The sequence below is a fragment of the Ambystoma mexicanum genome, chromosome 1p, assembly GCF_040938575.1.
Source record: "Ambystoma mexicanum isolate Mex_15411 chromosome 1p, UKY_AmexF1_1, whole genome shotgun sequence".
NCBI classification, from domain to species: Eukaryota; Metazoa; Chordata; class Amphibia; order Caudata; family Ambystomatidae; genus Ambystoma; species Ambystoma mexicanum.
The window spans coordinates 598,398,050-598,424,855 of record NC_090921.1 but is presented as its reverse complement, the minus strand read 5'-3'; the positions used below and the strand labels follow the sequence as shown (position 1 = coordinate 598,424,855).

At 46.0% G+C, this 26,806-nt stretch overlaps 1 protein-coding gene across 3 annotated transcripts in view; it reads left to right on the top strand.

The window, feature by feature from the left end:
* Positions 1-26,806, top strand: part of ACSBG2 (acyl-CoA synthetase bubblegum family member 2) — an 811,342-nt gene that overhangs the window by 618,346 nt on the left and 166,190 nt on the right. For all 3 annotated transcript variants that reach the window (XM_069649557.1, XM_069649556.1, XM_069649555.1), the window contains exon 11: positions 24,594-24,827. In XM_069649557.1, the coding sequence (XP_069505658.1) occupies positions 24,594-24,827 (234 nt within the window). The remainder of the gene's footprint in view (positions 1-24,593; positions 24,828-26,806) is intronic.

Below are 26,806 nucleotides of genomic sequence, written 5' to 3'. Positions count from 1 at the left end.
AACAAACTTCATCTCTGACCATAATTATTTATCCCAATTTCTCTTCAGCCTAACACACCTGTTACACCTAATGGACAAATACTAGCCAATGGCTCTTGAACCACAGGGATTACTCCCTCGAAAATTATCAATATTAGTAAGAGGTCTTAGCCACATACTCTATTCTACGCCCTATAAAACTGTCACAACATTAAGCTTAGACATTGTTCTAATTCTTCCTCCTCTCTGCTTCCTCCCACTCTTGTCTGTCCTTTTACCCCCTTCCTCCTCGCTGAATTGGCAAACTGGTAATTTACCTGTAAATGCATATTCTTACTATTATCCATGTGATTTTCATTGACTCACCAAATATCACAAACACTGTTGCCTCTTCACATTTTGTCGTGACTTTTGAAAATGTAACACACCAACATGTGCAACCAATGCTCTGTATACAAAAATGTCACAAACTATGTATATTGCAAAAATAAAATCAGCCTTGAGAAAGACCCTTAGGGGTTGAAACACGTGTCGGCTGACCATCACCCACAAATTTATGTGTCTAGAACTTTATTTGAACCGAATTAAAACGCACAAGCAACTACTACAGCGGAAATGCTCACTTTCCCTCCTGAAACAAGGATCTATATACTCGGCCTGCAAGATAACCAGGACGCTCATCCCTATTGTATTGAGAGTGCGTTCCTCCTTTCTACCCAAGGTTGTGTCCGAATTTCATTTGAGTCAGAAGGTGGTCCACCCTGCTTTCTATCCTCCTCATCCTAGTAAGGAAGAGTAATGGCTCCATAGGCTGGATCCTAGAAGAGCCTTGAGCTTTTATCTCTCCAGAATGGCAAACCTCAGAGTGGACAACCAGCTCTTTGTGGGGTATACTGGACACCGTTTAGGACAGGCTGTTTCTAAGCAGACCTTGTCCAGGTGGATTATCCTCACTATTTTGGAAATGCTACCGGTTGGCGGGTGAGGACCCTCCTGAGGGTTGGTGGGCTCATTCCACCAGGGGCATTGGTACTTCGACAGCCCTTCTGAGGGGTGTGCCGGTGAAAAATATCTGACGCTGCAACGTGGTCTTCTAAACACAAATTTGTTAAGCATTACTCCCTGGATACTTCCCATACTCAAGATGTTGCCTTTGGTAAGTGTCATGATCCAAGTCAGTGAGCACAGTTCCCATTCAGACATGCAGGAGAAGCAAGGGAGAACACATCAGTCAGCAGGTCAAAAGTGGGTGCAAGCATGGCAAACATGGCATTTGCATCATTCCTAGCATATGCTTCCAAAGTGCTTACAGTGGTCTCATACACTAAACATGGCTGCCGCAAGATCCATTGGTAACTTGCAGCACGCTCTATACATATTGCAGAGGGAACTACTTCAGCCCCACCTCCACTGGCACGCTCGGTTCACGTCTGCTCCATGGTACTGCTACCAGCGTCTCTTCACAGAACCTATCAAGAGAGAAAATGGAGACATTCGTTTTTACAGAAAAAAAAAATTACAGAATTCCAAAGTTATGGAAAAGACTTACTCAACCAAAGATATTTCCAAAGCGGTTCTTCAGTCAGCAGAGTTTGTTCGTAGCAGCAGCATCTTCTGTCAATTCTCACAGCCACAGCATCTTCTGTCCGAAGTTCTCTCACCGCTGCAGCATTTTCAAGCAACATCTGTAGCATCATTTATTAAATTGCCTCCCTTCTATCGTCTGCTTAGTGCGATTTCTTCTTACTCAGCTGTTTAATTTCTTCATGTGCTTACTGCTTTTGGGTTTTTGATGGCTCAACAGCATTTGCGTTGGAAGGTATAGCCTTTGCAGGCTCCGCGTCTAAGGCTTTGATGCATTTCTCTGTATGTTCCACCATTTTTGTTAGTTCAGTCGCTCTCTCCAGAGAATTCCGCACCACTGGCCCCCTCACGCCATAATGCTTCTCTGATTTTGTAATCTGCACACCTTATCATTAGCTGGTCTCTAATGTGTTTGTCTCTGCGGTGGTCATAGTCGCACTTTATAGCTAGACCCTGTAAAACCGTAACAAATTCCTCAATGTATTCTTCATGTTTCTGGTCTCTTACAGCAAAATGATACCTGGCTAAAAATTAATTTTCTTTTACAATTAAATGCTGGTCCAGCTTCAATATACTTTGCTGAAAAATAGACAGACCTTCATCTTCCTGGGGTTGCGAATCAGGTAATTTCCTAAAAATGACTTGGCCTTCTTGCCCCAGGCAATGATACAACAAAGAGTCTTTCCGATCTGCTGCAAAATTGCTGCCATACACTCCATGCAAGTACCTCATGAAACCCTCCTTCCCATTTCCCCACTTAACAGTCGGCTCTCCTGGATTTGTTCGAAACAATGCAGACCCTGGAATATTCATTCTCGAGACGTTTTTGAGGCGGTGTGCTCCTGTTGCTACTCCTCGGTAAATGCTGCCCATCATTGACGTGTCCGAGTAGCTCTTATTATTAAAAAAAAAGTCCAAGTCCTGCCTAATCCCAGGATGGGGGCCCCTGCTCTTTTAAATCATGCCTGGCCTTGCACTGCCGGCGCCCACTCTGTGGGCTGGCCTTGTCTGCCGAACTGCCTGACCTAGAAATGGAGGTCAGGAAATATTGCCAGTCTTTGTGTGCGACGGGAGAGAAAGCAGACACTTTCTGTTGATTAGGCCACTACCTGACACTTGGAAGCTATTTCCCTTTACTTCTTACCGTGATACTGGATCTGCTCTCCTGGCAGCCTCAGGTCTCTGGGGCGCGCTAGCAGTTAAGCTTGGGCACCTTTGCTCTGGTCTGGGCTTGCCAGCCTTCTCAGGGATTGCGCAACTCTTCCAGTAATCATCTAAGAAGCGTTGCGAGCGGGTTGGGGCTGCTGCACTACGATCCGATCCTCGTCGCCCATATGATGTTCAAACATCACTCGGACACAGTAAGTGAAGATAGCGTATTTATTCAACTATGTACGGCAGCCCCAAGCTCCTCCACAGCTCAGCAATTGTCTCCACTCAAACAAAAACATAATTTTTAGAACCTGAATGCATGGTGTTTATGAAATACATCTCTATTATGGAATGGAGACTTTAGGCGTACAAATGATGCAATGACCACCACATAACTATACACGGACACAAAACCCACATTATGTATAACAGTACACATCAGTTTATAACACAACCCTCCATCTCCAAGTGCTGCTCGCTAATATCTGCAAAGCGTGTGATTCTAAGCAGATCCAAGCGCCACAGAATGCATACATTACTTGGCATAATCCTATTTCTGATGCTTAAATATGCTTAGATTCACATGCGCCCACCCTTCTTTCCCTCTTGAAGTTGTAAGTTCTTGGGAGAACACAGATTTTGTACACCTAAAGATCTCTACCTACACTCCACGCTTAAACCTCCTCTTGTAAGAAACAATCTGAGGAACCTCGACGTGCCAGGGATCATGGGTACAGTTGATGATGCACTATCGATAGAATCGCAAACACGCCCCATCGGTGTCCCTTTACATACTTCGAAAACTTCATGTACAATACTCTGCAGCCCACTACATGGCCTATGCGTTAATGTTAAGTAATGTATGATATACTGCATTGGATTTAGTCTCACCTTATACAAGCGTAGAGCATAAATCTTTCTTATCTACAAAATCTGCAAGTTATAGAGATCACTCCACAATGCTTGTTGAAATGCCAACTTTCTGCCTTGAACACCATGCTCTCCTATTCAATGCCACTTTTTTCCTACAAAACTGCGGAACAGCAATGGGCGCCACTTTTGCCCTGCATATGCTAACTTGACTATAATGATGTGGGAACAAGTGCTGCACAATGATGCATTTGCGCAAAACACAAGATAATTTCCTGGAATCACTATATAGACTCCAAATGAGTCCAGAAATCAATCCCCATCTTCTGCCCAAATCCAGCGACCGATGAAGAGCGATGCTCCACTTACTTGATGCGAGCAGCGCATTAAAGATCTACTCAAAGGATGAGGGTGATCCGGTCCTCGTCCCACATTTATTTTGACCTGGCAGTACACTACTAGGAAATAAAGTGGTAAAAAAGGTCAGTTGCTTGTTGGGCACTTTAGTGTATTCTGCACACCTACTTGGTTCTGCAAATGCCTTCTCCAAAAGCAGTTAACCTGCTCATTTAGTGAGGGAAAAGGGTCCTTAAACAGTCTTACAGAGGAATGTACCCCTAGAGGATATATACAGAGCAGCTGTGTGTGCTACCCTGCAAGCAATCTGCACACACTATTTGAAGGACAGGCGAACAGTTTGAACAAGCAGCTCTGTGCAAAATCGTTGGCTAAAAGCTTCTGGAGGACAACCATCTCATGTAACCTCACCCATCCACCTTATTACTAGATCGGTTAGAAATCTCCCATCGGTATGGTGGAAAGATGATGTAGGATTAGAAACAAGTTATTCACGACAATGACTACTTCACTCCTAGTTCATGGTCCCTTTTCTGCATTAAATCCCCTTTCCACTTTCCTTTAAAAAGCGGTTTTACTAAAAAGCCCCAAGGTGGATATTAAAAGCGTTTGTTTGCATGTTTTGCTTAGCAGTGATTTTCATTGAGTTTTTCGAGGTCTAACAAATATTGTATTGAACCTTTCAGCAATATTCCATGCAAAACTATTTGTACAGTATTGCATGAATACCTCCCTGATGCCAGGCTGTCTAAGGCCAAGGGCTCTAACCGCCACGAGCACTTGGATATCCAACCATCCCCCATGAGACACCCAATATTGCCTAGCAGCTCACTGAAACCCTCAGAGTCTCCATACGCTGCCTATCGCTCCACTAGTTGCTCAGCCAGGCCTAGAGCCTCATATTACTTGTCATAGCGGCCCAGTCAGTCAACCCACCTGCAGACCAGCACAAACCCTGCTCCAGCACCGTTCAGCACTTTTGGCACACCTATCTCCCTGCCTCTTTGATCACACGCCCCCACCCAACACCTGACAAAATGAGACTATTCTCCAGATGACCACTTACATATTCCATATATGTGCAGTCTACCTCCATCAGAAACAGCAGGTTAGCAAGTCGCACCTGGCCTTTAGCACAGTAAGCCTTGGAAGACACCCCCCCCCCACACACACATACTGACCGTGCTTGCATCCACCAGGTTGGACCGCCCAAGTTAACCCCCATCTCCTTCAAGCAGCGGTCTAAGGCCCTAGCGACTATATACACAGGGCACCATGTCACCACTAAATTCCCCAACACACAGCAAACCCAAAGGAGCCATGATTAACGCTAGATCAGTACCTACCCATGCCCTGGACATCTACGATCTAATTGTATCACATAATTTGGACCTCCTAGCCATCAGGGTCCTGGATTCACCCAGCCTCATCCTACGAGCAGACGGGAAGGATACCAGGGGTGGTGGCATAGCACTAATATACAAAGAAACCCTGAACATCAGAGGATGCCCATCTAAACTAGAGGGGAAACTGTGATCTGCTCTCACTCACACTGACCGTCTACACCACCTCCCTGCTACTCCACCTGGTATGCAAGCCCCCAGGATGCATAGGCACCTTAGAAGACGACTTTACTTATCTCCTAAATGCTAATATAAAATCATCGTCCAAAGTCATCCTCCTTGGAGATCTGAACGTGGGCATGAATGACCCTGCAGACCACAACGCCACTACACTAGGCAGTAGGCCTCACATTCCGCATAAACTCTCACCCATGCTAAGGGCTACACCTTGGATTGGCTGGGTGACTTTAACTGTGAAGTCAAAATCGCAGATATCTCTCCCTGCCCCCGGTTGGACCAGCTTGTCGTGAACTTCGCTATCATACCACCCCAGGACAACCGATTCGCTGGTTCCCCTATGGCCCCCTACCTGGGCGAGAAGTTCCCATAAAATTACTAGAGACAGTATCCTTCCACTTCAAATGGATTGTCCTCCCATGTATTCTTCATCTTAGATATTCTTATCTTCCAGCTTTGTTGCTTCAGAAAACATTTTTCCCACCAGAGGGCGCTGTGCTCAAGGTGGTAGTGTCGATGTCCCTCGAGGGCTGCTGTCGAGCGTCAACGTCATCCGTAGTATAATGGGCTCGAGCTGCGCCCGTTGGCTTCAGTTGCGTTTTTGGAATAGCTACTGCTTCGTGTCACGAAAACGGCACTTCAGTTTTCTGCGAAATGTCTTCCTTGTCAAATCTTTCCATTCCCAAAACTGGCTTTAAGAAATGTCAGAAGTGCGGGAAGATGTTGATCACTGACCGCCCCCCCCCCCCATCGAAATTACCTCTGGTGTTAAGGCCCTGACCATCGGATCGGCTATTGCGGTTCCCGTCAGGCTATGACCAATAAGGCTCTTAAGGAACGTAGAGGTAAACTGGCGGTGGGGGAGGAATCCTCGAAGTCTTCGAGAAAGAAAAAAGAATCGAGAGAATAGAGTGAAAAATCACGACCTAGGTCGAGGAAATCGAGATCGAGAAGTCGTTCGAGGAAATCTTCCTTTTCTTCGTCTAAGAATCGAAGACAAGACGACATCATCCCGTACCCTTCAAACATGATTCCCCCAAAAAATTGGAGGCCTTTAGTGCTTCGATGATGAAAATTATCGAGAACGCGGCCCAGAGCCCCTCGAAAAAGCAGCGTGGAGACCATGCCCCATCTCACTCCAAAGGTGACGGGGAAGTCGAAGACCAGACGCGCGAAATCCGACGGGGGTATCGTTGGAAGAAATTTCCCCAACACCTTGTAAAGAAAGTTCAGACCTACTGGTGCATAACCGGACATGACTAACAAGATGGCGCCGGGAATACACCCGCCATCGATGTCGAAGCATACTTCGCATCTGTCAAAAGCGCTCTTGAAGCCAACTTCGAAGATGGTGTTGACGCCTTCCTCGGCTGTATCGAAGGCTCCTTCGACTTTGTCAAAGCCAGTGAAGATGCCATTGAGGCCTTTGACGCCATTGTCTAGGCCATCTTTAATTCTGGCGCCAAAATAGATACCTTTGTTGAAGCTGAGGTCGATGCCTATTGAGTCACCCAGAAAAATATACCATCCACACCCTAAACAAGACTTCTTCAGGTCTGTCATCCATTTATGAGGAGCATTCCTCTGAAGAGGACATTACTCCGACTGGAGTGAAATTTGGGATTAGAGATGTCCCTGAAGAATTAATAGACCCTAGATCTAAGATGGCTGACGTGTATGAATGCCTACTAGCCTGGAAACTTAGCCTGAAGTAGATTTTGATAGACCCAACCCTGCAGACCATGCAGACTCTGGGTACAGAAATTTGATGATTAGGGTCATTGAGTTCATGGGATGGAACACTAGTTCCCCTAATTTTGATCAAGATGACATGACAGACGTCTTTAATGAAGGCCCTCAAAGGACCATGTCCTCCCCTTTCATAAAGTATTACAGAAAAGGGTCATGGCCACATGGGAAACCCCAGATTCTGGCCCAGCTATAAATAATGTGTAGGGAAGTACAGGCCTTCCTCTTCTGACCCAGAATACCCAGCAAAATATCCCTCGCCCGAGAACTTAGTGATGCAGGCGGCCACATCTACTAGGCATTCGGCCTACCCTTCGATTCCTCCCGGTTAAGGATGACTAAAGGATTGATGCCTGGGCCAGGAAGGTTTTTTTCCTTCGGCAGCATGGCCTTAAAATCTACGAATGTGACTTGCACTCTTGAGTTGATACACAACTTTTCAAATATATACGAAAATACACAATTATACAGAAGCAGTAAAATCAGCAAAAAGGAGAAAATAGAATAAAATACCAGGGGTACAAAAGATAAACATATTAAACACAAACGATGAATAAAAACAAAAATGCTTTACATTTCTTAAAATGACCAAGCACAACGCCTCTCATGAACCAATGGGAACCCATACAAAATTAATTTGAGGCAGCTACAACAGGCAAAACCATTCTTAAGTATTGAACAATGGAGATATGTACTTTTTTCTGTGGAGGTAGAAAACATAATTTGCCATTTGTAGTCACTTGAAGTGCATGTGTGAAAGGTGATGTTCTGAAAGTCTCTCTCTCTCACCAACATTAAAGACGGACAATCCACTAGCAGATGTTGCAGAGTTTCTTTTTGCTGTACATCAATGCAATATCTGCAATAGTTCTGTTCCTGCGGGATCAGTTTCCGTCTAGATAATAAATCTCTCGTACCCCATAGATTAAATCTAAACCGTTGGAATTCGGATCGTATAGCTGGAGATGGATATTTCAGGAGGTACTGAGCAATGATACCGTAAGGCTTGAAACCAAACACCCAAACGTTGAAATCTTTATAAAGCAAGCACGTCGCTAGTGTCCCCGCCCAATCGGCGCGATAGAATTTTACTTCGGCACGATCAGGGTTCTGAAGTAACAGCTCTATTGCGGCTGAACATATTCCTGAAGGCGAGGAACGGGAAGGTTTTCTTGCAGCCGCCAGAGATGGAAAGGAGGCTATGGGGGAATGTCTCCTATCAGGATTGGACACTGTCAACAGCATAAGCAGGTCCATGGCGTCTAGCACAGTCCTGCGTAGATGTGCATGGCTGAGGAAGTCTGGGTTCGCACCGTATGTCCAATCCAGATTACTCAATTGTGCCTTTTGATGGCTTGAGATTGTTTGGCAGCAAGGTGGACAAATGTTTAGAAAAGCTGCGGACATCGAAAGCGGCAGCTAAATCACTTAGCGCCTCTATAAGATAACCTCAACAACACTCCTACTCAGGGTCATCTTCCTGGAGGAACTGTCCTTTTCGATTGTACTCATTTGGGAGAGGGAAAGGACAGGCCAATCAAAAAGCACAACAAAGGAAATGTCCTCATGGTGGAAGAGGAAGGAGTGTTGGATCATCCCCAGCAGTGGCAACTCAGCCGCTGCAAAGCCACTCTGAGACCTTTACCCACAAGACCCCAGTGGGTGGCAGGGTCACTCGGTATCTAAACGAATGGCGGAGCCCATGGTTACTGTCTTCCGTTTCGACAAAGGCCTCAGGACCATCCACTGGGAGCCAACTCTATCAAAATTCCATACCCGCTCCTTGTGCAGGAGATTATAACCCTGCTAGAGAAAGGTGCAATAGAACATGTACCTGTCTTGTAGAGGAACAAGGGTTGGTACTCGTATTTTCTCAGTCCCAAGAACGGCTAAGGATTGAGCCCCATCTTGGACTTCAGAAATTTGAACAAATTCCTGAGGAAGGACAAGTTCAAGATGGTGACCCTTTCTCAGATCCTTCAGGCTCTCCAACTCCAAGACTACTTAGTTTCATTGGACCTTCCGGATGCTTACTGTCATTTGTCGATTCATCTCAAGCAGAGAAAGTACCTGAGGTTCGCAATTGGCGGTTCTCATTATCAATTTCGAATTCTGCCATTTGGGCTGACCTCCACCTCAAGGGTTTTCACCAAGCTGATGGCTGTGGTGGCAGCAACTCTCAGTAGAGGGGGGGGGGGGGGTATTTACGTCTAACCTTACCTGGGCGATTGGTTAATCAGGGCAAGTTCACATGAACGAGACCTGGAACATCTGACCATGACCTGCCACTTCTTGCACAGACTGGGCTTCGCCCTCAATTACATGAAGTCACAAATGATTCCACTGCAAAAGCTCCAATTCATGGAAGCAGTCCTGGATACTTCCTCGGGCAAAGCCTTGCCTCCCGAGAAGAGAGCTCACTACATTCTGCAGATGCTAACAAAGTTTCAGAATTCCCAACATCTGCCGGTCTTAGATTGTCTGAGGTTGCTCGGCCTCATGGCATCCTGCATTTTTCTGGTTCCAGAGGCCAGATTGAGAATGAGATCCCTTCCATGGGGCCTCAGGACTCAATGGTCCCAATTTTCAGGGAATGTCAAATCTTCTACAAGTCCTGGCCAGAGTGGCCCAAGATCTTCTATGGTGGGCTTGCAAGGAAAATATCCTCAAGGGAGAATCTTTTTGGCAACCATGGCCGGAGATGACAGTAGTGACGGACGCCTCACTCACGGGGTGGGGAGCTCATACCATTGATCTGACGATCAGCGGTCTTTGGTCTCCATCGGAGTCCAAACTACACATAAACCTTTTGGAGCTGAGGGCAATCGAACTAGTGCTGAAGGCCTTTCTGCCCTCTGTATGGGGAAAGAATGTCCTGGTAATGACGGACAACACAGTGGCCATGTACTATACTACCGCAACCAGAAAGGAGGCGTAGGGTCACTACCACTGTGCAGAGAGGCATTGCAGCTCTGGTTCTGAGCAATGCAAGAAGGAATCTCTCTATTGGCAGTTCACCTAGCCGGAGAGCAGAACACAGCGGAGGACGAGTGGGAACTAGCTCAGGAACTCCTTCAAGAGATCTTCGCCTCTTTGGGGAACCCCTCAAGTGGATCTGTTCGCGATCAGTGTCAACAGGAAGTGCAAACTGTACTGCTCAAGTTAATTCCCTCCAAGAGTATCTCTAGGGGACGCATTCGTAGTGGACTGGGAATTTCCACTTCTATACGAGTTTCCTCAAGTCCCAGTGATTTTTCATGTAATCAGGAGGTTGAGCAAGTTCAGGAAATCCATGATCCTAATTACCCCGGGTTGGGCCAGGAGGATGTGGTACCTGGACCTTCTGGACATGTCCATCTGCCTTCCAATACGTCTTCCACAAAGAGGATCTTCTCTCACAAGAGGAAGGTCCGGTTCTCCATCCAGATGTCAAGACACTCGGCCTTCACGCATGGTTTCTGAGAGGCTGAGATATAAGGATTGGGATTTCCCGGATGACGTAATGGAGATTTTGCTTTCGGCCAGAAGTCATGCAACTAAATCCTTGTACCCGTGTCATTAAAACAAGTTCAGTAACTGGTGCAGGGATAAGAATGTGGATCCATTTTTATGTGATACACCTACAGTACTTTCTGTCCTCTTACACTTGGCCAATTTGGGACTCCCAGTTGGTACAATAAAAGGATACTTCGCAGCGCTATCTATTTTTAAGCACTCCTCAGAAGAAGTGTCTTTCTTCAAAATGCCCTTGCTTCTTCAATTTCTGAAAGGGTGCACACATGTGTACCTTCCAACACCCTTTCAGGTTCCCATCTCGGATTTAAATTTAATTCTAACATTTCTCACATGTATCTTTTTTGAGCCATTACATTCTTGCCCGTTAAGGCTCCTCACTTTGAAGACAATTCCGCTAGTGGCAATTGCATCAGCCCAGCCCGCAGGGTGAGTGAGTTGAACATGCTCTCTTGTAAGCCGCCTCACACCATTTTCCATAGGGACAAGGTTACTTTTAGGGTCAAACCTTCTTTTTTACCAAAAAGTGTCTGACTTCCACCTGTCACAAAAAATTACCTTACCTTCTTTCTATCCTCCTCCTCCGCATGCAAGTAAGGCTGGACACGAAAAAGGGCTCTCAGTTGCTATATCTCCAGATTGGCTAAATTTCAACAGTGACAAACTTTTTGTCGGGTATACTGGACACAAATTGGGTTTAGCAGTAACAAAGCAGATGCTGTCCAGATGGATAATCTTGGCAATTACTGAATGCTATAAATTGGCTGGTAAAGAACCTCAAAATTGGCTTAGGGCCCATTCAACTAGGGAGGGGCATGGCGACTTCAACGGCTCTTCAGAGGCGTGTCCTGGTGCAAGATATTTGTGCAGCGGACACCTGGTCGTCAATGCACACCTTCGTGAAGCACTATTGCTTGGACTTCACATCATCTCAAAGTGTCCTTTTTGCAAAAGCAGTCCTTCACACGGTTCATGAATAACATTTCGAAGGGATTGTGTCCTCCCACGTATTCCTCATCTTTGATAATACGTTTCCAGTTTGCTGTTCTCGGAAATTTTTTCTATAGAGGGCGCTGCACGTCGACAGCCACCATATCGGCGCCGACGTCACCATGCCCATAAATAGCCACGCGCTGCGTCCGTTGTTGAGTTCGGTTTTTCCGCGCTTCGTGGTGCCTCGGAACGTCGTTGCTCAGTTCAGTCAGGATAACTATCTATTTCCACTCGAATATACCTTATCGTTCTCGATGGCTTCTTCATCAGAACCGACGACGCCGCGATCCGGCTTCAAGAAATGTCGAGACTGCGGTAACAAAATGCCAAAAACGGATCCTCACAGGATCTGCTTATGGTGCTTGGGATCCGAGCACCATTGTTCGGAGTGTGAGGACAGCATGTCCATGACGGCGAAAGCCTTGAAGGAGCGCAAGGGGAAGCTCGAGAGAGGTAAATCAGCCAAAACCTCCTCGAAAGTTTTGTCGGCTGAGTCGAGGCATTCGTCTGCTCGCCGTCAAAAAATTCCCATTCTAGATCTCGAAGCAGCTCCCACCATTCGTCGAGATCAAGACACTCAGAGACGTTGAAGGTCCCATTCCTCGTCGTCTTCTGTGACCCCAGAAAGGGTCTCCTGTCCCACTAAACAGTTCTCAAGCTGAGTGGGAGGAATTCAGAAATAAAATGTTAAGCGTCTTCGAGAACGTGGCCTCGACCCCCTCGAAGACAGCTGAGGGGTGATACCCCGGGTGAAAAACCCAAAAAATCAAAACACTGCGAGTCGCAGCACCCGGCGAAACATTCCACCCAAGAGCGCCATGAGCCATCGGGTAAGAAGGCACCGTCTTCGCCGTCGTCGAAGATTCCTTCGACGCCGTTGTCGAAGGGTTCCCCGACACATCGGTCGATCGACTCGACGCCATCGTCGACGCCGATGAAAGAGAGGACCAAGGCCACTCCACAGCCAACAGTAATTTCAAGGGCCTCAGGCACGACGCCGAGACCGTCGTCGATGCCCTCGAGTAGGATCCCGATCCTCTCGAGTTCTTAGAGACCCCTTCCAGTTTTTTCGGCGCCTTCGATGCCTGTTAAATCGGCATCGACGTTTTCTCGTCCAATAACGACGAGTTTGGCTCCTTCTCCCTTAGAGATGGGTTTTACTCCATTTCGGAGGTCAGAGTACCCTGGACTATCTTCAATTTATGAAGAGGAGGAAAGATTCTGACCAGGAAACATTTGGGTTACAGAGGACCACACTGCCTATTGCAGAGGCTTTCACCTCTGAGGAAAGAAGGCTGAAGGACCTACAGGAGTCACTACATGAGGCAAGCAGGCTGGACACTTCCCCAGAAGTGGAATTTGTTAAGCCAGACCCAGGGGAACATGCAGAAACACCCTATAGAACCCTGATGGCAAAAATTATTGAGTTTATGGGTTGGTCTCCGCCTTCACCTGTTTTTCAACAGGACGACAGATATATTAGAAAAAAAGGCCTACAGGAGGACCCGGTGGTCCCCTTCCATGCAGCCTTACAAAGGAAAATTGCATCTAATTGGGAAACTCCCGAAGTGATCCCTGCAGTCAATAAAAGATTGTCAACCAAGTATAGGGTAGTGGCTGCTGACCCTGAATACTTATCAAAACACCCGACTCCAGAGAGCTTGGTGGTTCAAGCGGCAACTTCATCTAGCAGTAGGACCGCTTACCGTACTGTCCCACAGGATAGAGATGACAAGAGGTACGACTCTATGGCGAAGAAAGTTTTCTCTGCCTGTAGTATGGCGTTGAAGTCCATCAACGCCACCAGTACGCTCGCCAGGTTCAGTCACACACTATGGGAGTGTGCTTCATCAGTGGCTGACTGCATACCCGAAGGAGAGGAAAAGGAAGCCTTCCTTAACATTATTAAAGATGGCAAGGATGCCATGTGCGAATCACTTCAAACTGGCATCGATTCCGCTGACAGTATCAGCAGGGCCATGGCGGCAAGTACAACAATCCGCAGGCATGCGTGGTTGCGAAAGTCGGGCTTTGCTCCAGATGTACAGGCCAGACCTTTGAATATGCCCTTTGACGGCTCTTCATTATTCGGGAAAAAGGCTGATGACAGTCTGGAAAAGTTAGACTTCTAAAGCAGCAGCAAAATCTTTAGGAGCCGCTATCCGCCAACCTTCTTTTCGCCCCTCAGGAACCTCTGGAAGAGGAAAGTCCTTTCGCTATTATTCCGCATTCGGGAAAGGCAGAGGACAGCCGGCTCAAAGAGGCCAAAGGAGATCCACCCGAAGTGGACGGGTCAAAAGTACTAAGGCCGCAGCAGCAGCAGCAGGTGCCTCTTTACCCTCGGCATCTGCATCAGCCGCCCCCAAACCACTGAGGCCTTTCCACACAATACACCTGTAGGGGGCAGGTTAACTCACCATCTGACGGAATGGCAGGCTATAACGTCAGATGCTTGGGCATTGGAAACAGTTGCCCAAGGTTACTGCCTACCCTTTCTACACATTCCTCAGAGTCATCCACCGGGGAACAGCTCTCTGAAAGTTTCAGATCCGCTCCTCTTGCAGGAAATTATAGACCTGCTAGAGAAAGGTGCCATAGAACCGGTACCTGTAGCGGAAAGGAACAAGGGCTGGTACTCCCCCTACTTTCTCATACCAAAGAAGGACGGAGGACTGAGACCCATCCTGGACTTACGAGAATTGAACAAGTTCCTCAGGAAGGACAAGTTAAAGATGGTAACTCTCTCTCAGATCCTTCAGGCCCTCCAGCTCCAGGACTGGCTGGTATCTCTGGACCTTCAGGATGCTTAATTCCATGTGCCAATCCATCTCAAACACAGGAAATACCTGAGGTTCGCAATTGGCGAGTTCTGCCATTTGGGCTGACCTCCGCCCAGAGGGTCTTCGCCAAGCTGATGTCGGTAGTGGCGGCCAGTCTAAGGAGGGAAGGGATCCACGTCTACCCCTATCTGGACGACTGGCTGATCAGGGCTGTATCTTTGGAACAGGCCCAGGCCCAGCTAGATTATGTCTACCACTTCCTTCAGACTGGGCTTCTCCCTCAATTTAAAGAAGTCACAGATGATGCCATCACAGAGACTCCAGATATTCTACAGATGGTCACCAAGTTTCAAAATGCCCAACGTCTCCCAGCCTTCGACTTTTTGAGGTTGCTAGGCCTCATGGCATCCTGCATCTTCCTTGTGCCAGAGGCTCGCCTGAGAATGAGATCTCTTCAGTGGGCACTGAGGTCCGTGGTCCAATTCTCAGGGAGAATGACAGATCTCCTCCGGATTCCGGACAAGGTAGCCCGTGACCTTCAATGGTGGGCCTATCCAGAGAACATCTTGAAAGGAGAACTGTTTTGGCAACCATGGCCGGAGATAACAGTAGTCAGACGCCTCACTCACGGGGTGGGGAGCCCATGCCAACGACTTGACCATCAGCGGCCGTTGGTCTCCATCGGAGTCCAGACTACACATCAACCTATTAGAGCTGAGAGCAAACAGACTAGCGCTGAAAGTTTTCCTGCCATCAGTACAGGGAAGAAATGTCCTGATGACGACTGACAACACGGTGGCCATGCACTACCTCAACAAAAGAGGAGGCGTAGGATCGCTGCCACTGTGCAGAGAGGCGATGCAGCTCTGGTTTAGGGCAAGCCAAGAAGGAATCTCTCGATCGGCAGTCCACCTAGCCGGAGAGAAGAACTTGACAGCGGACGCTCTGAGCAGGCAGAGCACAGTCACCCACGAGTGGGAGCTAGCTCAGGAAGTCCTTCAAGAGATCTTCACCCTTTGGGGAACCCCTCAGGTGGATCTGTTCGCCACAAGCAACAACAAGAAGTGCGACCTGTTCTGTTCAAGGGAATTTCCCCCGAGAGGAGCTCTAGGAGATGTGTTCGTAGTGGACTGGGAGTTTCCACTCCTTTACGCGTTCCCTCCAGTCCCTGTTATTCCTCAAATGATCAGAAGGTTGAGAAGATTCCGGAAAACCATGATCCTAATTGCCCCGGATTGGGCCAAGAGAACGTGGTACCCGGACCTTCTAGATATGTCCATCTGTCCTCCAATCCGTCTTCCACTCAAAGAGAATCTTCTCTCGCAGAAGGGAGGTTAGGTTCTCCATCCAGACACCAGAACCCTCAACCTTCACGCTCGGCTTCTGAAAGGTTGAGGTACAAGGATTGGGATCTCCCTGATGACGTCATGGAGGTGTTGCTTTCGGCCAGAAGACCGGCAACAAAGTCTTTATACCGCTGCCGTTGGAACAAATTTTGCAGCTGGTGTAGGGAAGAGAATATCGACCCTTTTTCATGTGGTACACCAACAGCGTTATCGTTTCTACTGTACTTGGCAAACTCAGGCCTTCAAGTGGGCACTGTAAAAGGCTATCTTGCAGCGCTTTCTTTCTATCAAGCGCACTGCGGAGGAACCATCGTATTTCAAAATTCCTCTAGTGGTACAATTTCTCAAGGGACTAACTAATGTTTACCCTCCAAAACCATTCCAGGTTCCCTTATGGGACTTAAATGTAGACTTAAACTTCTTAATGGGCACTCCCTTCGAACCACTTCACTCTTGCGCGCTGAGATTTCTCACGCTTAAAACTGTCCTATTGGTAGCAATAACATCTGCTAGGAGGGTGAGCGAGCTACAAGCTCTCTCCTGTAAACCCCCACATACAATCTTCCACAAGGACAAAGTTGTCCTACAGGTGAAGCCTAATTTCCTCCCAAAGGTGGTTTCTGAATTTCATATTACTCAGAAAATTACCTTATCTTCGTTCTACCCTCCTCCCCATCCGGGGAAAGAGGAGGAAAGGCTACATAGGCTGGACCCTAGGCGAGCTCTCAGCTTCTACATCAGCAGAATGGCTAGGATCAGACAAGCAGACCAACTGTTTGTAGGATACTCGGGTCACAAGTTGGGACTACCTATAACAAAACAAACCATCTCCAGGTGGATTATTTTGGCCATCCTGGAATGTTATAGACTAGCAGGGAAAGAGCCACCCCAAAATATCAGGGCTCATTCAACCAGGGGTATCGCAGCCTCTTCGGCTCTCCAAAGAGGGGTACCGATCCGGGACATATGTGCGGCTGCCACATGGTCATCCGCAAATACATTCACAAAATTTTACAATCTGGATTCCTCCACTGCTCAAGAGACCAGATTTGGCAAGGCCGTATTACATTCGGTCCATCCCTAAAGGGATACATAACACTCTCACTCCCGCCTCCAAATACATGCCACTGCTATGGGAGTCTATCAAAGATAAGGAATACGTCGGAGGACACAATCCCTTCGAAGAACAAGTTACTTCTTTCCTGGTAACGTTCTTTCGACTGGATGTTCCTCCGACGTATTCCTTATCGCCCCTCCCAACCATCCCTGCAGTGATAACTTCCCTTGTGGTTGCAGCTTACGCTCCTTCAAGGTCACTAACCAATTCAGGCATGACTTTTCTTATGCTACAAAACGGAACTGAGCAACGGATGCAGCGCGTGGCTATTTATGGGCATTGTGACGTCGGCGCCAATACGGTGGCCGTCGAAGGACATCGACCCGGCGGACGTCGACGCGCAGCGCCCTCTACAGAAAAATTTTCCAAGGCCAACAAGCTGGAAACGTATTATCAAAGATAAGGAATACGTCGGAGGAACATCCCGTCGAAAGAACGTTACCAGGTAAGAATTAACTTGTTCTTCTGGTACTCTCTCCTCCGACTTCATACTGCTTTGGCAGCCCATTTAAGATGAGGACTACGTGGGAGGACACTAGCCACTCGAAGAACAAGTTACTTACCAACTGTAACGTTCTTTCGATTGGATGTTCCTCCCACGTATTCCTCATCGACCCTCCCAGCCTACCCCGCCTTAGAGTTTACGCTCGTTGCTCTCTAAATTCCTTAAGAGTTGGAGGTCAATGAATGCCTTATCACGTGATGCACTTCAACATATCGTAAAAACCGAACTGAAGTCAACGGGCGTGGCTTGAGCTCTACATACTACGGATGACGTTGACGCTCGATGGCAGCCCCCAAGGGACATCGATGGTACAACCTCGAGCACAGCGCCCTCTGGTGGGAAAATGTTTTTCCAAAGCAGCAAAGCTGGAAGATACAAATATCTAAGATGAGGAATACATGGGAGGAACATCCAATTGAAAGAATGTTACAGGTTGTAAGTAACTTATTCTTCTCTCCAACCTTCATACTGACGACCTTGCTCAGTGGGTTGACAAACCAGTGGCGCTTGCTGACCTTTACACTAAGTCACTGGAAACTGCAGTGGACACTTTCACCCCATTAGCACCACACAAGGCAAAAGTACTCTTCCCATGCCAACACCTGGTTTACGGAGGAACTCCAAAACCTGAGCTAAGAAGTGCCAGGCAGAAGCAGCCTGGAAGAAACACTAAACAGAGACCCACATGGCCCTATTCAAATCCACAGCCAGTACATACAAACTAGCTATAACCCAGGCTAAGGTTACCTCTTAGAACGACAGAATTGTAATGGCTAACTCAAATACGAAAGAGCTATTCACCATCCTTAAGGAACTGGAAGCCCCTACTCTGGCCCCACAGGTATCACCAAAGATGAAACATTGTCCTCGAACATTCAAGAGGCCTTGCTAAAGAAAATCGCCCTACAAGACAAAATTGCCACCAAGCAATCCACTATCAAAGCCCCGCTCCCCAAACCACCCCCAACCCACCAAGATCAAGCTACCTTCAACTTTAACTTGGTCACAAAAACGGAAGAGGGCTCCATCCTTGCAACTCTCATACCCTCCAGATGTAAAGGTGATATATGCCCTCCCTCTGTGATCAAAGAGCATGCAGAATCCCTCGATTCCCTTTATCACCAGCTTTATCAATGCCTCCTTCCTCACAAGTACGGTTCCTGCTGCACTGAAGGAAGCATGATCCTCCCCCCACCTAAAAGTTTTTGCTAGACCCACCTACGCCCACCAACTATCGCCGCATCATAACAGTGCCCTTTCTGCTTAAACGTTTAGATGGGGCTGCATATGTACAAATCCAGCCCTTTCTAGAATCTAACCAAATCCTAGGTTTGCGTCAATCGGGTTTTAGACCCGGTCACGTGACGGATTCGGCCCTACTTGATTTAAAAAAAATCAACTAGACTCTCTCAGATGAAGGGAAGCCAATCCTTCTACTCCTTTTAGATCTCTCTGCTGCCTTTTGACCTGGTGGACCACAAAATGCTCTGCCGACACCTGACTTCAGCAGCTAACTTTTCGGCAGAAGTCACCACCTGGGTAGCTTCATTCCTAGCAGACCGATCAATTAGTGTCTTCCCAGAAGTCTCATGTGCCCCTCCCTCCCCCATTTCATGTGGGGTAGCCCGAGGTTCCTGTGTTTCACCTACACTTTACAACATATTTACCTAACCCCATTTCAACCTCCTAGACTCCATCAGCATTTCATTCAAGAACTATGTCGATGATATACAAATCCTGCTACACCTCACTGGCAACTTCTTGAACGATTCCCACGCACTGGAGACATTAGTCATCTGCTTAGACTCCTTGCTCTCCATGACATGCCATGTAAACGGCATTGCGACATCAGCTGCCTACACATCGAAGCTTATTAACGCTGCCAGACCCTTCTTAGCCCCCGCCAATTCCCTCACCATCGCAAGAACCATCATCCGAGTGAGATTGGATTATTGTAACATCCTATTTGCGGCCACTTCCTCACGTAACATTCACCAACTGTAAGTCTTCCAAAACAATGCCATCTGGGCGGCTCTCAATATCCCTAAAATGGCACATAACAGCAGGGAGAAGAAATGCCCACTGGCTTCTGATTAAGGGAAGGATCATCTTCAAAACACTGTCGATCACTCACTGATGCCTCTCCAACACTGCATCTCTCTACTTGTCCAAAAACTTTGTTAGGGCACAGTCTGCGAGACCTACTAGGAGGGCATATGTACACACTTGTCCTGCCCAAATCTAAACGAGCCAAAAGTGGTGGTGCCAGCTTCCCTACCATAGACGCCTGTCGTTGGAACTCACTCCCACCGCACCTGAGGGTGGAATAATTGTACTGGGCATTCAGAAAAGCCTTAAAACTCAGTCTCTTTACCTAAGGCCTGAGACTCGGTTAGCTTTTCCTTCACCTCCAACCTGCATTCCATAATGGAAGAGTACCTGGTTGTAACAGCGCCTTGATGCCTCTGGGTTTTGTACGCTTAATAAATGCAAAATAAATATATTATTGTATATTTGTACATTCTGCTTAACTTGAATTTTAGTGCTCAGTTTCTGTGTACGTGAGGGTGGGACAAAAGCTGAAATGCAAATGGATATTTCTTCTGTGATAGGTACAATGAGCTAAAGGGTGGCTGCGGACTCTCGAGTGGGTACATTCCCAAAGAACGGGTCCTTTAGCTGTGTTTGCTCTCGCAAAGGGGCGCCTATGACTTATTGTCTCCGGGTTTTGTGCGCTTAATAAATGCAAAACAAATAAAATAAATATTGTATATTTTTACATTCTGCTTAACTTGATTTTTTAAGAGTGCTGCGCTTGTGTTTACGTGAAACCTTTGGTACCTCCACACTCCTTGATAGTGTCTAGTAGCTAGTGTAGTTTCCTGTTCACCAGAAAAGGGCTCGTGTCTCAGAATCTGTCCAAAGGCCCGATTCTGAAAATCCTAAGCAGCACCCATGAGATAGGTACCGGAGTGTGTGGCCACATGCGCCCATTTGTTCAGTGTGCCGTTTTAATTTATAAAGCTCCTTCGCATCATGCTCAGTTTCATCCCCTTGCAGCGAACGATATCCCTTAAGTATGGAGGAAGGGGAACTATAGACTAGAATTACATTAGCCACCATTTTGAAACTTGTTTTCCACTGGCACCATCTGCGGAGCAGCAGTCTAGGTATTGGCACACACCTTCTGTAAACACGTTGTTTTTGGATCCCACTTCCAGTGCTGACGCACAGTTCAGCCAAGCCAACTGGAACAATTTTTTGCTAGAACGTGTGCTCCATGTCGCATTTTATCCTCCCCCACTGCAATTCATGCTTTTTAACCTTACCATGCGTAACACGGAAGTGGTTGTGGTTGTAAGAGAAACACCACTTTACTTACTGAAAGCGCCTGTACTCTGAGTCCTACAACCCTCTGCATAATCTTGATTCAGTCTTGGCATTCATACACTGAGTTCCAGACAGAGAAAAGGAACTTACTTGAATGGAGGTAAGTGGATGGCTCAGCTAAGGTGGGGTTGGAAACGCACACTCCAAAACTTGATTATTCTGAAAGGGTTTAACGTAGTTACTGTTATCTGATATCGGATTAGTCCTATATGTATGGCTGAGGAGAATAATTCCGTAAGGGTTTGGGAACCAATAGAATGCACCATTTACTATGCAGGGCATAACTTGCTGATTTGGGAACATGGATGATGGGACAGTTTTTCTGAAGTCCAGCTCAGTAAAAACATTCAACTGAGATGATAAAAGACTCCACTCTTAGTATAAGGCTGTACCACCTGAGTATATGGTAGCGTAGACAGAGCAGCCAGGCTATCTTTGGAGGCAGAGAGGGCTTTAAGAAGGTACAAAGAACCTGTAGTACACCAAGGATCCAATAGAAACACTTACAACCATAATTATTATTATTAAAAAAAAGTTTATCATGAATACAAGTAAGCCAAGTTAAGTCTTGGGGTAAGTACTGCATAGTCATCAACACATTTATAAGAACACAATGCTTTGCTTCAAGGTACACAGACCAAAGCATAAACCTTCTTCAGAATACCCAACAGTAATTCTAGGAAAGTCGGACCTTGTCATACACATTTAGTATAGGCCACACGTATTCATTGGAAGTAAAAACCATCAGTTACTTTTAGATTACAGTACATCAAGGGTAGACCCTGTCAGTTATGCAGTAATACTCCGCGAAGAAATCACATAATCAACCAACACTGTTACCAGGATACTTTTCTGAATAGTGAAGAATAGATTGAAGGAGTAGTATATACCTATAACTACATTTAGGATAACCGTTTTACCAGGTGAGCAAAATCATTTGGTATAATATAGTATTACACTTGCTTTTCAGCTCACTAGAACACAGACTTGGATACGCAAGAACTATTTACACTAATTTGGGAGTGCACCCGGCAGACCAAGTTCAGCTACACCTACAGAAAACATTTTTTTTAAATGGCACACAGCTTTTATAGGCAGGTGAAACCTAATGTTGTAATATGCTATTACTTTCGCTTTTCAGATCAGTTTGACACAGATTGAGGTAAGCAATAACTCTCAATTATTTTAGGATGGCACACAGCTATTCAAGATATGTAAAACCCATATACCTTTTTAAAGGCGCTACCAGCAACTTAATGTTCAGTATAACTTAAGGCAGACTTAGTCTAGACAGGCTAACAGCAAGTCGGGGGAAGCAAGACTCAATTGGGGCACTCATATATTTATATCCTAACAGGAATAGTAAAGTGAAGCCAACAGCATTACATTTGGGGAAGACCAGCAACCAATTCACAGGTGAGTAAAATAATCTTGTATATACTTTTCAGAATGGCACAACACACATTCAAGGTAAGTAAGAACTTTTGTAACTGTCCACTGTTACCAACTAACTCATTTACAAGTGACCTTTAAACACTTGTTATACTTTTAAAGACAGAATCCTTTACTTATCCAGTCCTTCCCTAGACTATTGCAGGAGTTCACTCAGAGGCAGAAGCGGAGCCATAGTGGTCTAGGAGCCAGCTGTAGGCAGGGTGAGATAGGGCTCAGCTGCAGAAAAAGTCAGAGTTCCTGGGGCAGACTGTTCAAACAAGTAAGAATTTCACTAGTTAGTTAGGGTCCAGGGTCTTCTGAGTAGACACCCTAGGAGGATTCCAGCAGTGGGCATGGGTGAACTGGATGCAAAGACTCGGAATCACTGAGAACACCCCCAAAAAATGTACAGAAATCACACAGGCTTATGGTAAGTAAATACCCCAGCCAACACAGTACCTCAGCTTAGAAGAAGAGTTGCAGCAGGAAGACTTATGGATCTACAGCCAAAATCCCAGTCAATGGATTCCTTTGTCATGAAGACAGAAGACAGGACTTTGAAAGGGATTTCTCAGCAAGGATTAACTGGAGAGGCTCCAGGCAAGAGTTTCTTTGCTGCTGGATGCAGCTCTGTGGTTTTGGCGTCCCTTTCAGGAGCAAGAAGACTGAATATTGCCAGTCAGATTCTCGTCACTTGCAAGGTCCAGCACTCTGGTGAGGGGACTTTTTGACTCGATTCACGTCTCTGGAGGTCCAGAAGGATGCCACCAAGTGTCAGTCCGATTCTGAATCCACAAGACCATGCACCGCACAATGCACAATGCCTCGCGGTCCCAGGGTATTTGGGTACTGCAGCCCGCAAGGTCGCAGCACAGCGTGGGATGCCTCAAAATGCAGGTCTTCTTGAGTCGAGTGGATCTCACCAGGCTCTGGGTCGTCGCCTTTGGAGTCCCCAGGTTGCTTAGAAGGAAGGGTATCACCAGGTTGTGGCTGCACAGCAGGTTCTCTGGTAGCTGGAAATCATCTCAGCTGCGTTCTCTTCATCTTCCTCTTTGGATTCAGGTCCAGTGGTCGACTACCTCTTCAACTTCCAGGATCAGACTTTTATGCAGGAACCTAGCCAATCAAACAGACGTGCAACATTCAAACTTGGATGGGTTGGCATTCCTTTCAGTTAAGCCAGCCTCCCAGTTTGAACTGGATTCTCGCAGTCCGTCTGGAAGACAAAGGGCTGCAGAATTTTGGACTCCTCCCTCGCTTCCTACCTTCACAGATGCTGTGGTGCCTGGGCGGGCTCGACCAAGATCTCCCGCCGAAGATGGAATCACACAAAGGACGTTCCCGCCCCAGAGGGCAGGGAAAGGGACAAGGAACACTAAAATGGTGAAAAAAGACTGGGGCCATTTTGGTAAAATGATCACCCATGGGTGCATTTACCAGGGTTGTGGAAACAGCTCACGGTAACGGTGCACCAAAGTAGTTAAAGGGATCACTGCCACCAGCCATTCAAGGTAAACTTGTCCCTGTAACAGAAATGTTAGTTAATATGAGAAGGGGGATACATTGCATCTCCCCAGCATTTCACATAACGTGGGGGTGTGCTGGTCTCACCTAAATAAAGTTTAGAGAGGATAAAACATCCTTTCTATCCTTGGGAACTCTAGTTCTCACACGGTCAGCCACAGAAAGTAAAAGGGGAGCCCGAAGGACCAACCTGTAACAATACAAGGGTATATACCAAAAGTTGTGAGAGGATCAAATAAAAGGACACAGTTGAGAGTCCTAAAAATGACACCCATCAAAAGAGTAAAAGCATCTGAGTGTGGAAAATGTTCCCACTCACTGAGGCATAGGGACAAATAATCCACCAGTAAAGCAAAAAGTTCTGGGGTTGACACAGGTCAGGAAGATTTATTATTGACTTACCTAACAGTGGACCCAAAATAAAAGCTGATTGATAATGGCATGTGGTGAAATATTGTATTAGTTTAATCTATTCTGAAAATCTGTTTAAAAATGAAATCGGTAAACTGTTCTGGCAAGGATAAATATGCCTGCTGCTGCCCGATGAGAGACAATACATGGTCAGTGTTTGGCAAGTGGTTTAGATCAACATTGCCATGCTTATATTGACTGGCTGGTGAAGGGCATGATCTGGATAATAGTTTTGAAGGAGTTTGTAAAGTGAGTAGAACTTTATAAAAATTCAACTAACTATTTGTATATTTTTTTTTCTTTAAAAAGGGTTTCTGATGAGCCGGTTAAGTTTCGTGTAGCTAAGAAGTTGGTGTTCAAAAAAGTTCGTAAAGCTTTGGGATTGGATCGATGCACAAAATGCTACACTGGTGCGGCACCCATCACCAAGGACACATTAGAATTTTTCTTAAGCCTCAATATTCCTGTATATGAACTGTATGGAATGAGTGAAAGCTCAGGGCCTCATACAATCTCTCTTCCCGAGGCGTTCAAGATTACAAGGTATGTTACCGAGTCATATAGCATAATGAGTTGAATGCTCGCTGATGAGATCCGTATTCATTCTGTAGTTCACTGACTTCGAATGCCAACAAGACCAAATCAGTATTTCACCCTTCCAAAACAACATATCAAATAATATTGATTTGTACTCATCACTGCAAAACCACACACTGTTTTGGCAAACAGACATAGACGTTACTAAAGCCCAAATGTGTGGTTCCGCAAATGTATAGGCTAAGTATTGTTGTCCTGTAAGGGCTTTATAAAGTAGTCATATCCTCTAATGTACACATCCAGACATATAGGATAGGCTAGTGGTTATTTACATTTTGCACATTATCTCCACAGCTTGAGGGAGAGGTGGGAGGCATGTGCAGAACGTCCCACTTTTTGAAAGCTAGTTAGATGTACTGTATATGCTGTTTGTTCTTGCTCTTCTGTTAGGTTTGTTCAGCCCCACACAAGGTCCAAATCGAGATATGAAGTAAATTATATCTTTAGAGCATCTGTTTGAACAACTGCAATGTATGAATACATCAACTGTTATAACCCCACATAAGTGTTCTTTGTTTCTTTACAACACAAACACCTCATGTCAGCATACATTGTTAGATTGGTACATGCGCATGATATTTTTTATTTTTTTTCAATTTAACATTAGTAACAATGTGCTCATTAGTGCATTCCTTTCAGGCTTTAAAACTGGGTGTCCTTACACCCCAGCTTAAATGATGTTGAAACAAGGCATAAAATAAGCGGTATTGCATCTTCTCAATTTGCAATATAATACCTTTGAGCTGCTTTTTATTTGTTTACTTATGGTCGCACTAACTGCGACATGATTTTTGGAGGAGTTCTGAACTCCAGTACTGCTAAACGTATGGATGGTGTTCACAGCGTGTGTGGTGCATGGAGCGGCCAGCGAGGCAGAGGCCCCGGGCTTTGATGAAAGATTGTATCATTTCATGGCCCAGGCCCGTGTGCCACACCCATGTTTTTCTGCTTCCAGTGGTATCTAGCTGCAGAGGTAAGGTCGCATCCCAGGCTACTGACTGAGAGATTCTGTTTTTATTCTTGAAGTCCGGTTTATAGTCATAATGTCGACAAAAAAATGTCGACAGACAAAAATGTCGAAAAAATAATGTCGAAAATAATAATGTCGACATTCTATACTTTTAATGTAAAAAGTCATAATGTCGAAAAAAAAATGTCGACATTTTTTTTTCGACAATATGACTATAAACCCTTAACACTATCAACACCTCACCCAACACCCTCCTGCAACCCCCCCACACCCCACACCACCACCCTCCCACCCCTCATATGCAACACATTCTAATTATTTATATATTTATTTATTTATTTTTTCAATAAATAAATAACCAAAAAGAGTCTAATTTACTATGGGGGGGGGTCCCCCCCCCAACCCCCCCTCACCCAACACCCCCCTGACACCCCCCCACACCCCCCCCAACCACCCTCTCACCCTCATTCCCAACACATAGTAATTATATATTTATTTATTTATTTATTATTCAATAAATAAATAAACAAATAAATAAAAAGAATATCATTTACTATGGGGATGTCCCCCCCAACCCCTCTCACCCAATACCCCCTGCCACCCCCCACCCCTCATACTCAACACATACAACACAACAATAAATATATATTTATTTATTTATACAACATTTCGAAAAAATGTCGACATTAATGTAAAATGTCGACATTTTTGTATGTCGACATTATTGATTTTCGACATTAATTTGTCGACATTTTGACTGTCGACATTATTGATGTCGACATTATGACTGCACACCTTGAAGTCCAACACAAAGTTTTAAAGATACTGCCGCATGCTGGAGTCGTGAGCGGCTGTGAACTAATCACTCCGGAGTTTGATAGTTTTACAGGGCACATTTCACCAACAGGTAATTGCACAGGGCCCTGGACCTGAGTGGAGAGTAGACATGGTGGGT